The 12,617-nt window shown below is 49.7% G+C and overlaps 1 protein-coding gene across 5 annotated transcripts in view; it reads right to left on the reverse strand.

Moving 5' to 3' along the window:
* Positions 1-5,037: 5,037 nt before the first annotated feature.
* Positions 5,038-12,617, reverse strand: part of TBX5 (T-box transcription factor 5) — a 44,027-nt gene continuing 36,447 nt past the window's right edge. For all 5 annotated transcript variants that reach the window (XM_054220081.1, XM_054220080.1, XM_054220079.1 and 2 more), the window contains one exon: positions 5,038-5,860. In XM_054220081.1, coding sequence (XP_054076056.1) covers positions 5,277-5,860 — 584 coding nt within the window. In that variant the 3' untranslated portion in view covers positions 5,038-5,276. The remainder of the gene's footprint in view (positions 5,861-12,617) is intronic.

The following is a 12,617-nucleotide window of genomic DNA, read 5'->3' on the forward strand; positions in this document are numbered from 1 at the left end:
TTCTTGCCTCTGCCTCACTTTCCTCTCCAGTGAAATTTCCTAATTTATCTTATATCCTAAAATTCAACAAAGAAGAAAAAACTGGGGGTTCGGGGGGAAGACTCAGAATCCCCCAAGGGTTTCATATAATCACAGGACTCCAGGAACTGGAAACTTTAAGAGAGAAAAAAAAATAAAAATAAACACTTCTGCAAATCACATGAGACCCATCATAAAATTGTCGGAGTTGGCAGCACCGTAAAATCTATGATATTGTGGGCTGGATTTATGAGCAAGAATCTTGAGGCTTTGGGATATGTTTTTCCCTCAGCCCTCGAGGCACAAAGGCAGTTTTCGGGAGGTCGGCTCTGCCCTGGGAGCGTAGCCTCGAGCAGGAGAGGGGTGACTTTGCCCCTCTCAGGCATCCTTGTCCCTAGGGAGAACCTCACCGGTGCAGGTTTGGGAGTTGCTGATCCCTGCGGGTACCACGGTGGGGCAAAGCCACCTCCAAAAGCCACCCAGCATCCCAGCTGTTGAAATTTGAAATGAGAAGGTGAGCTGATAGGGGCGGACAAAGGGCTTTCTGTGCTCAGGGCACCTGCAGCCTCCCCAGGTACGAGCCACGGTAACTGCGGGGAGTATTTTAGCCCAGGAAGGCAGCTGAAAAAACAGCATTGTGACCGCAGCCTGGGAACTCACATTTGCTCTTTAGAAGATGTTTTTAGGAGAGGTTGGGGGTTCTTTCTCTCCTTCTCCACTTGAAGGAATTGCGCAGCCTGCACTTATTTATGATGGTTCATGTAGAAAGCCTTGTTTTTCTTCTGCCTGGGGACGTTTCACGGCTACTTTCCATGCTGCCAGAGCAGTGAGCTTCCTCCAAGGCTCCTCACCAGAAAGGAGAGGTTTGAGGCAAGGAGATCCCCTGCCCATGAGGAGGAGGATGGGCCACCATTGCCTTCTCCACCCACCAACCAGTCCTCCGCCTCCACTGGCTTTGATGGGGTTCCCTTTGGACCCCAGCTCCCTCCTCGCCCACCCCAGGAAGTCCAGCTCTCCTGGACTCTTCCACCATCCCCATCCCCAGGCCCATGGCAGAAGCACCCCAGGTCCAGCCCACCCCCAACACCCTCAGTGACGCTTATGGGAAACCACCGGGCAACACCGAGGATTTGTTTTATGGCTCCTAGGACTTATAAAGAAGAAGCGAAAGGCTGGTGGTGGCCGTGCTCAGTCCCTTGTACCACGCTGGGATGGTCTTCCTCAAGTTTCAAGGCCTCCTACAGATGAATTGCCAGCTTAGCTCTGAACAGGGTGAATTTTGCAACCTCTTTTGTGCAAGTCTTTCAATGACAGTAACTCCTATATAATTTTTTCCCCATTTTTTTTGTTTGTTTGTTTATTGTTGTTGTCATCATTATCATACTCTACTAAGGAATAAGTCCGTAAGAGGAGAAATGAAGGAAATCACTTCAGGCGCTTTGGAACATAAAATCACAACCAACGGGAGAGAACACCCTCCTCCTTGGCAGCTCCCAGTATTGTTTTGGACCAGTTGGGAAGAAGTACAAGCTGTTTCTCAAGGCTCAACATAGAGCAGGCACGTTCACGTCCAGGCTGGGAGACACCATGGCCCTTTGAACAAGTCACCTTTTTCCTTCGCATCCTGTGTGGCTCCTCACAGCCCCGCTCATTGAAATGGAAGAGCAGCCTGTGCACATATGGCACAACTGGGCTCCATCAAGGCTAAAGCCCAGAAATGCCATATTGAAGCAGTAGCCGGCAACAAACTCTTCAAGAAGAGGAGGAGAAAGCTGTATCGCATCCTCCCACACACTTTTGCCTTCATCCCAGACTTTACTGGTGTGACAGGTCCGTCCTCCTGCCACTGACGGCCTCCTTGCTCCTCATGCCAATGTGGCTCCAACAAAGCTGTGTTCTCGGGGACCTACCTGGCTTTTCAGCGGCCAAAAGCCAGCGATCAGAGCCCATCGCGGCATCGTGGGCTCCACCAAAGAGCCTCAGCATTTCCCTGAAGAAAATAATGCGAGGAACTCGGAGGAAATTAGTCAAGTTGAAAGCTTGAGGCTTTCCTACTGAAGCTTGAGAAATAATTTACCATGTGGGTTTCGTTTCCTTAATACCCTTTGAGATGCATGGCACACATTTCTGGTACGACCTCTTTACTTACAGAGTGACCACTGGCCATTTAATTACATGTAAATTACCATATAGTGATAAGATGATTACATGATTAGCGGTGGGATAACGAAGCCTGGAAAGCACAATGTAATTGACAGCTAAATACAGTGTAATTTTTTATTCCTTAACTCGAAATGCAATTTACTCAGTCATTAATCTTGGACAACTGCATATTCTGGAGGAACAGCATGTGATTTACTGAGCAATGCAACGTTTGAGTAATTCCCTGGGGGTGGCTGCACGAAGGCAAACAGCTTTGCGTACAACTTGAGGTCCCAGCCATGCCCGCAGAAGGGTTACACGATGCCTACGTCTCCTCCTGCCTGCAAATGTGGCCGCTACCCAGAGCGAGGTCCCCAGGTAGCACAGCGTCGCGTTTTGACTGTGTCCAACCCAGCATTTATGAAACACGGTTGTTGCGAGCAGAAGACACTGAAAGCAGAGCCAGCCGAGGGAGGAAAGCTGCGTTGTAGCCAACGCTGGGATAGCCCCAGCAGACACCGTCCCCAAGGTCTTACCTTCCGTGGGACAGTTGCGCGGGAGCATCACCTCTGAAGGGGGTCTACTAATCCTACTCGCTTCGCAAAGTGTCCCTAGAGTTCTGGTGAAGAGGAGGCCACCACGGCTGCTAGACACACATCGGCAGCGCCACTGCTGCAGCCAGAGGAACTGCTGCCGGTGGGACAGGCCAGGGACACCTCCTCGGTTCATTCCCAGGACCTGGCCATGCTGCTCCCTGGGTTGGCCGTGGTTCACCAGCCACACGGAGGAGACCTTTCTGCTGGGCTTCTCAAGTGCAGTCTTTTTATTTCTCTGGAGCTGACTTTCCCATCTTTTTTCCAATCCACAGAGCATCCAGCATCCTCCCCTCCTTTGCTGAGGCTGGGACATGGCCCCACACCTCCCCCGGCCCAGACATCCCTCACCGACCCCATCCGCATGGGAACAGGGGGCAGCACCCACCTCCACGAGGGCTTCCCGGTGCCACCCCAGCACCCACCTGGATTCCCAAGGTCACTTCTAAATCTGCCTCGGTGGGAAAGCGACCCCAGGAGAACATCTCCCCTGGGGACGGGTTGGACAGGAAGGACCTGAAGGACCCAGTTTTGTAGTGGAGAAACACAGAAGTCTCAAGCTCAGCCCATCACTGCCCAACACCCTTCCCCGTCGGGATGCCGTCCCAGAAATAAATACAAATCAAACTTACGGGCATCGAGCAGAAAGAACCAAAAAAACCCGCCCCAAAACCATTAAAAAAAAATAATTAAAAATAGGTGGGCATGTCCCTTGCCGTTGAGAGCACGTGGTGTTTATTAGACATAAATTGGCACACAAAAATAGGCAAGCGTAGCCTGGTAGGGATTATTCTTTTTCTTCTTAGCTTTGGCTACCTGTCTATAATCCCTCCCACGCACACACCGGCATTCCCACGCATTCACACCCACATTCTCAGTTGCCGACGCGGAGGTATACCTCTTTTTGTTAATTAGAATTACTTTTAATTAAAAATATATGTAAATTATATAGAGTGTGCACAGCTCGGAGAGAAAAAAAAAAAAAAGAAGAAAAGAAAGCAAACTTCCATTTCAATAAAAATTTTAACCCCTTTGAATCAGCTGCTTTGCTGGCTTTGTGACATCCTATGAGTTATCTGAACTCCCATGGATAAATAAATAGTACCAGGAAATTTTACACCTGAAAAATTCCGGAGTAGACATTTTTTACTCACGCACATTTGCTTTTCCTTCTCTTCTCGCCTCCCCCACTCCCAGCCCCTTGCGATCATTCTCTGCTCCTTTTAAATACATTTATTTAATATCTCACTTAACACACCCAGACCCCTTTTTCTTGTTTGGGTTTGGTTGTGGTTTTTTTTCTGAGAGGAAGAAAAAAAATCGCGCGATAAAATGAAAGTCCGGGATTGCAAACAAGCGTCACCATCATTTTTTATGAGCAAACTTTTTCCTTTCGTTGTCTGCATCCTCTTCCTCCCCCCTCTTTTCCCCCCTCTCCTCTTCACGGCCGGCTCAGAGCCCCCGCTTTCCGCACGCTGGTAAAAATTCGTCAGGAGAGAAGCAGTGGATGTTTTCAAGTTTGAAAGATACCCATCCATCAGAGACAGCCGATGGACTGGGAAAGCCCAGGAGATGGGAAAGGAAAGAAGAGCAAGAGAATTACAGGCAAGCGGAGATGAATTTACAGGGCTGGTTCCCGCAGAGCCGCGTTTGGGGGCGTTCGTAAGGAAACGCGGCAGCCTGCAGGGAGCGATTTCGCTCCTGGTACAACGCCTGGGCGAGGTAGGTACCTGTTTTGCTCGTTTGCGGGCTCGTAAAACCTCTTTCTGTTGAAAAGTAACAATGATAATACCAATTAAAAAAAAAAAAAAAAAAAAAAAAGAAACACCACTCCAAAGCCACCCTTGGTAAAAAAGGGCCGGTGTCTTTTATCTTTTTTTTTTTTTTTTTGAGAAAATTGAAAGAAAAAAAATATATATATTATTATTTATTATATAACATCGTCAACATCAACACCACAAAAAAAAAAAAAAAACCAAAAATAACCCAAAAAAACAAAACCAAAAGTAACATCCTAGTTGTTTTCGTTCAAGCACTCTGACTGTGTTGAGAAAGGCAGCAGGAGGTCGGTGTCCCTCGGAGAACACAAAGAGCTGGGGGGGGGACGGGGACGATGGCACGGGGCTGGCGGTGGCAGCGACACAAACTGGGTGGGGACCGTGGGGGGGGGGGGGTGAGGAAGGGGGGAAGAAGTGCGCCAATCTGTTGATTTTTTTTTTTCTTTCGAAACGAAAGAAAAAAGGCAGGGGGGGCTGGGGGGGGGGGGGACGAGGGGCAAGTCACACCGAGGCCGATGGCTATTTCATCTGTGGTTTCGTCAATCAGCGTCCGTCCCTCTCGAGTGCTAGCGGTGAAACATTCAGTTAAAGGAGTCTTGCAAAATACTCTCGCTTTTATTATCGACAGGGTATTTTTAATTATTTTCTTTTCCCTTTCCCCCTTTATTTTAAATTTTTTTTTTTTTTTTTTTTTCTCCTTTGTTTCCCCATGGCTAATGCTCTCGCGCTTTCCTTCACCGCCTTGTTAGCTGTTCTCGCTCCACTCTGGCACCATCCCCACGCCGTGGACCGAGTGGTACTGGTGGGGCGAAAGGGTTCGAGGCACGCCGTGGGAATAGAGGAACTCCGCGGGCTGTAAGCTGCTGGGAGGGGACTGGATGCCGGTTTGAGGTCCACACTGCCGGACGATGGGTTGGTGAGAAACCGAGGTTTGGTGCTGAAACATGCTATGGGTATCTCCAATTTGGGGGGAGGTATGGTTGGCCACGCTGCTGAGCCGGGGCATGAGCGGCCCCGAGGTGAAGTGGGCAGAGAAATGCTGGTAGGGTAACCTGTCCATCGGCTGCATGGCAGACACTGTGCAACTGCTGTAGGACGGCACGCTCGGCCACGTGTTACAGCTGATGTCTTCTAGGCTGGGCACGGGGTCCGTGGGGGGAGCGGAGCTGGCATACATACACGCTTGGCGCTGGGCTGATTCAGTCCTGTATGAAGTGTTCAGTCCCTGCTGCTGGGGGTAACTGGACCTGTAGAAAGGATCCTCTTCTGCCGGAGAAGTTTCCATGTAGGGCTTCTTGTAGGGGTGCTCGGTGGTGGAACATTCCTCATCTGTTGGGAGAGAAAACTCCTGGTAGCGAACAACAATACTATGCCCTCGGCTGAACCTCCCTCCCCACAATCCTGGTTTTCCCAAGGAGGCGGTCTGCCTTGAGCGGATCCGGACACTTCCCTCAGTTACGTCTGCGTAAATCCAGATCCTTTCTTTGGATTCGATCTCAATCGATCCTCCCGAAACCGCGTCTCGCACTTGGCCCTGGCTGCTGGGCTGGGGAAGGGATTAGCTGGGAGCTCTGGGAGGAAAATCAAGGCTGTAAGATGCTGGAGGGACCCCCGAGGTTTAGCTTGTTTGGTGATACCCCTTTCACACCCCCAAATTCCTCGTCTCCTTTCTGCTGCCAGCACTTTGACCAGAGGGGTAACATCTGCCGGCGGACACGGGGCACCTAAGAGAGGTCCCCACCCCCCGCTGAGAGGCTCAGAGCTGATGCCGTTAGCTAAAAGCCCATACGCTTTCACGATAAATGAGACAAAAATGGAGATCACAATAAAAAGCTCCCCCCCCCCCGCCCCCGGGGAGAGAATCAGCGATGGCACAGTTGAGACAATCAGATTTGGAGTTTTACAGCCCTGGTTTTTAGCTGTGCCAAGGGAGCCGGGCACATAAATCCGCACGGAGCTGTGTGCCGGAGCCAAGGGTAACAAAAAAGAAAAGTAAATTTCAGAGCCCTTTGTTTCCTGCAGCATCCCGGGCCAAGAGAGGGAAGGAGATAAACAATTTAGGTGAAATCTCGAGGGTGAAGCAAAATGAATAAATGAATATGCACTTATTTATTCATTCGCAGGGTCATCAAATGAAATCCAGCTCTGCTGGAATGGATGGCAGAGTTCCCAGGGACGAGCACTTCACCGAGAGATTTTAAGGACAGCAAGGCAAGGGAAGGGGAGCTTGTTCTGACTCAGATTAACTTTGCTGCTGCTGCTGCTTCAAGAACAGGATTCCTGGTGCGGGCAGAAAAAAACACCCCGCTTCTCTTAAAGCCTCTTTCCACGGGGGTAAAAATTGAAAGAACACTGCGAGAAACGGCCCTTTTTCAAATTTTCGCAACCAACATAGTTTGAGATCCGATTTTTTTTTTTTTTCCCCCCACTGCCAAAACTAAAAGGAGGGGGGAAAAAAAAAAAAAAGAAAAAAAACACAACCAAAAACCACAACGTTTCCCTACCAGGAAAAAAAAAAAAAAAAAAAAAAAAAAGAGAGGACCAAAAGTATCTGCCCCCGCAAAGAAGCGCTTGCCAAAATGGAGGTTTTGCTCCAACGCAAGTGCCCACGTCTCACCTTCAGGAGGTGCAGATGGGCAGCACGAGCACCTTTGGTCTCTTGTAAAGATGCCCAGGCACCTACCCTCCTTGTTATCAACAGCCCTGGGCTTTCTCCTGGAAGGTGCAACCCCCCCACCCCCCCCCCCCGGTGTAAAATAACCCATTACTCCCACTCAGGTGTCTACCAAATCCAGCTGGAGCAACCGCTGCCATTAGTCTCCTTGGCCCAAGAACCCCAGAGGACATCGGGCACGGAGGTGCACGCCATGGGGACTTTCCCCTCGGTGTCCCCTAGGCTTTGCTGCCCCTAAATTCAGCTGGAGAGCCGCAGTCCCGTCTCATGCTTTCTTCCTGACAACAGCAAAACCCGGGCCCTTAGTCCCAGCAACGCAGAGCTCTGAAAATCCACTTCTCCTCCTCTGCCTTCTCTCAAACAGGGAAAGAAAGTAGGAAGGGATAAGCCATGCAATCACTTCTTTAATCGAGATAAAACGGCAAGAAAAGATGCAAAAGTGTATCAGTCTCCTTAATCCTGCGCAGGTTTCTCTCACACAGGAGCGACGGAGAGGACGTAATCCCCTGGAAGACCAAAGCTGGAAGCACAGGTCTAAGCCCCCGCCTGAACGCGGCTCTATCACAGGAGCTGCATGGGGAAGACCAGCCTGAGCTCTAGCTTTTACAGACAGCCGAAAAGATTTGGATCCCTAACCCACCACTGAGTAATAAGAACACTAGGGTGGAAAAACAATGTCTTGTAAAATGAAGCATTGTTCTGCTAATAAAGTTTTCAGCATTAAACCGCATTACTCTGCTGGCATTAGAAATCATTGGCTTGGGGTTTGACTGTTTATTTTATTTTATTTTTTTTTTTTTAAATATACAACACAAAACGGTCAGACTCTGGGTTTTTTCCGTTGTGTAAAAACACGCCTGACTTACAACCTGAGGCTGCTGATTTTTCCATTTAGCCCAGACGTTTCGCTGCCCAGCCCGGCAGAGCCACAGTTAGGGATCCGCTTCCAGAATTCCTCACAGGTGAAGAGAGAAAAACAAAAACAACCAGCCTTGCAGTGGAAACCCTCTAGGTGCCCTCTCTTCTCCTGCAAGCTCTCGCGGTGGCTCTGCTGGCCTCTCCAGAGCCAGGCTCACCGATGCTGCATGGGGAAAGGGCACCGTCACTCCAGATTTTAAGATGTGTAAGGAGACACCATGCCCATCTCCAAAGAGGACACAGTGGCCAACAAAGGATTAGAGCCTACCCTAATGGCTTCTACCTGTCCTCTGGCCCCTCTTCCTCATGCTTTTCCCATCATTGTCACGCCAAAGTGGTGGAGAGGGAGGAGAGCAGTTCATCTTCACCATCGGATGGGATGATGCAGACCAGAGATCCTCAGCTGGTGAATTTACACTGGTCCAGGCTCTCTAGTCTGATCTAGCAATGTTCCACCACTCCTCGCAGAGGAGACCGGGAGACAAGCACAGAGCAAGTGAAGTGCATCCCCATGGTGTGTGGGGCAGATCTGGGGGTGGGAGGGGGCCATCTTCAACTAAGAGAACAGCAAAAGGGGAACAAGTCAAACAGAGCTCTCACGCAATGCTGGAGGCAGCAGCTTAAAGTCCACCCCACCTCCTCTGGAGCCTGGACAGTGCAACCCCAGGCCATAATCCTCCCCCTGAAGGTCCTCTCACCTCCTCGGCATCGGTGTAAGCAGGAGACAGGAGGTAGCTGGTCTGCTCTGGGTTTGATTCTTGATGTTGGTTCTCTGATAGCACTTCATTGTGCTTTTCCTGTTGCCACTGAGCCCTAGGAGGTGCTGGGCACCTCTGGGAGACGCTGACCATCCTGGGAGATGCTGACCATCCTCCATGTTTGTTGCTGTTCTTGGAAGCCAAGGGTGGTGATCGGCTCTTGTGACCAGCCCCTAGATACCGCTCAAACCTCAAAAAGCAAAAGGTCCTGCCAAGCAGGGGAAGCTGCCAACGCCTGGGAGAAGCTGCTCCGAAGTGGATCCAAGGAAAACGGAGCCTGCAGAATGGGGTGGAAACTGGCTCCCTCACAAGGAATTTGATGATCTATCTAATGAAGGAGCTTGAGCGAGAGCATAAGCAGTTCCAAGATTTCCGGTATTTACTACTTCCAGCTGGGTTGTAAATACCACACAAATGGCTTTTTAAATGGAATTTTCCCAATTCCAAGATTAGGGGCTATCCAGAATAAAATGCAAACATGTAAAATCTCTGGACTTCGGGATGCACTGGGCCCACCTCTTCCCCTGGTGTAAATCAGGAGAGTTCCTTTCCAATTCATGACAATCAGCTCCCTGGGACACAAAACAACAAAGAATGGGACCCAATTGTTTTAGTTTTTAAACCTCACCCACACTTCCAGGGCATTACAGTAGGTTCATCCCGACTTTGTGAGGGAGACACAATGGGTGATTATCACCAACATTGTTGTTTCATCCAGTCTGGTTTCTAGTACGATTCTAGCACGAGCCTGAATAGCCAATACCAGTGTGCAAGGCCTGCAAAGGTTGTCACAGAAGAAAAGAAAACGATGGATTCAACCAAAATGGGCATCCCTAAAGAGCAAATAAGACATACGTCCCAGGACATGAAACCTAAGAGACACGAGTTATTTCAGCAATGGCACGGTTTGCAATAAGGCTGTGTTGCATCACAGGGGAATGTGACAGAAAGGGTGGTGGGGCAAGAGACAATCCAACACCGAAAGCTGGAACCTCTTCCAGAGGAAGCAGGTTGCCAGCACCTCCTGATGGGAGAGGGGGATGCTTATATGAAGCTGCTGAAACTACAGTGCCACAAGCAACGCGGCTGCACAGCAAAAGCTGGGTGCACACCGGCCCCCTGAATATCTCCCCACCATACAGACAGGCTCTTCTTCACCCTCGGTGGCCCAGCAGCCGCCTTGCTCTGGGCTCCACTGCATCTACCCAAGCTGCAAACACCTCCTCTGCAGCATAGCTTGAGCCTTGGTCAACTCATTGAGTCTCCTAACATCAGCAGGATGAGCAGCATGTCCTCCAAGAAGATATCTCATACCCAACTTTTGTCCCAGAGATTCTTTGAGTGAAAGAAAGGCTGGGTGGGATAAAGGAGAAATCAGTTCAATCGATGAAGAGGTCTATCCACCCTAATGGTGCCTGTTCTTGTGGAGAAGGGGGAAAGGCATTGCTGTGTCTCCACCGACCTCAGCAGAGCAGGAAGGAGGTGAAAGATACATTCTTCCCCATGAGCAGGACCACGTCCAGGCTAGGTGGCTGAAGGATACGGTCCTCGCTGGCTGGAGCCAGTGGATTCCGCCGCGTCCCTCTTCTCCCTCCGAGTGCCAACATGACAAATTTTATAACCTCCCCAGGGAGAGGCTGTTCCAGTCGCCTCCTGTTCACCATCACAAGCATCCCAGAAATCTGCCAAGTGGTTGAGATTGTGTAAGGCTGGGAGGGAGCAGAGGTTTAGAGAGATGACTTTTTAGTTCACAGGAAGTCTGAGGGAGAGGATAACACAAGGGAAAACAAGCCCCGATGCCCTAAATGGGACGTGGGGCTAAAATGAAAGACAGAAAGCAAGCTGCCTGCTGGTATGTCCTTTTGGGCTTCTCCAAGCACAACAATGAGAGAGGGAGAGGTGGAGAACAACAAGAAAAAAGGCAAAGCTCTAAGTGGTCTTTGTTGCAGCCTAAAAATCCACATCAAGAACAGAGGCTGCTCCTTGGTAGGATACAGGATTGGAGTTAATCCATCCTCTCAAGACCAGTCTTTTTGTGAAATGCCATAAGCAATCTCAGTGTGGAGCTGGGGTACAATGCAGGATGATTCTCGCCTTGAAGACTGCCATTCCCATTCCCTAGCCTTCGGCATGTTCAGAAGGTGCCTGGAGCAGCGACCCCTTTGCACCACGCTGGGGTCATTCCCAATGCTGCGACCTCCCACTCCCATCCACGCACCAGGAACTGCCAGATTTGGGGCTCTGGGATGTGTCCTTCCTTCCTCACCCAGAAGAAGATCAGCTCCCTGAAACAGAGGAGCCTTCCGAGATAACATCCCCCTGCAGCCCTGCTGCCCTCCCCTAATGTAACTCCATATCAGATCTCCAGAGTGAATCCATCTTGACTTGACAGCTAAGAACAACACTGTCAACCACAGAGCTAAAGCTTTGTCTCAGCTCACCAAGGAAGGAGAAGTTGAATAAGGTGCCTCTGAGTCGCTTGAATACAGACCTATTCTCAACCGAGCCTAAATCAAGACTTGATCTCCTGATTAAAAAGGATGCGTAGAACCATCACGAGATGTCAAAGTTGGAAGGAGCCATATCTGAGAGACTATCTGGGAAAACAGTGGTGGTATTTGTTACAGAAGATACAGACACCCGCTGGCCTCATACCCAGTCGAGTTGCCCTCTGCCCCTGCAAGCACGTATCCATAACCGCAGCCTTGAGAAAAGGAAATAATCCGCTTGAGACAAATCCTAAACTGACCGAGGAGGAGACCATGTTTGGGAAGTTGAGCAACCAACAAAATCAATGGTGCTTCCAGTCCAGAAAATGGACAGAGGTGCATTAGGAGTGAGCACGCTCTTGCTTTTATGCAGAAAAGTAGGAAAGCGGGAGAGCTGAGAGGGAAAGCTTAATCCTTTGCTTAGAAATGAGAGGCTGGAAAAGGAAGAAAAAGAGGAATATTATAGGTAAGGTTATTTTCCCGAGTTCAGTAAAGATCCTCGCTCAGTGCTAGAAGAAAGTGCCACGCTCAGCCTGAGTTTGAGACGAAACCTTGGATCACGTTCTGATTTATCTGAACAGAATTGCTCATCTCTAGTGACTTTTTTTTTTTTTTTTTAATTAATTTCACTTTGCAAAGAGCTGCTTGGCAGCTTACGTTGGCTCTCTGTTTCCCATTAACTTTGTGTTTCTTTTCTTTAAGCCCTGGTGGCTGTTTTCGATTTACTAGATGCTTGGGGAGGGGGAAAAAGGCAGAGGGAGGAAAGCAGAGACTCAAGCTCCTGAGATGTACAGCTTCACGGAAGAAGCCGGTGGTATCGGACAGGACGTTGCTTCTCTTTGATTAAAGCATTTGGCGGCTTTGATAAAAGGCCCTTAACTGCTTGTGCCACTCCAGCCATCGTAGAGATAATGAGGGGCCATCAGCCGTGCAGACAAGGACTCCCTTTGCCAGTCTCCTGCACTTTTGCAAGGGCCACGCAGGCCAAAAGGGGCCGGGGAGCTTATTACAGGGCAGATAGTCGTCTCTTTTGTGACAATAAGAGGAAGTGAGATAATTGGGGGATTGAGGGAAACCACCCATGGAGACACCACTTAGCGGGAATCCCAAAACTGGAAGGAAACCTCTGTTGATTCCTTATCACGTTACAATGCAGAGGCGAATGATGAATTGCCCTGCGGTGCGGGGGGACACGCAGCAGTCGGAGATTGTCCAAAGCGTTTGTTGCCATTTGGGCCAGCTTGTTT

The sequence above is a fragment of the Rissa tridactyla genome, chromosome 13 (genome assembly GCF_028500815.1).
Source record: "Rissa tridactyla isolate bRisTri1 chromosome 13, bRisTri1.patW.cur.20221130, whole genome shotgun sequence".
Lineage (NCBI taxonomy): Eukaryota > Metazoa > Chordata > Aves > Charadriiformes > Laridae > Rissa > Rissa tridactyla.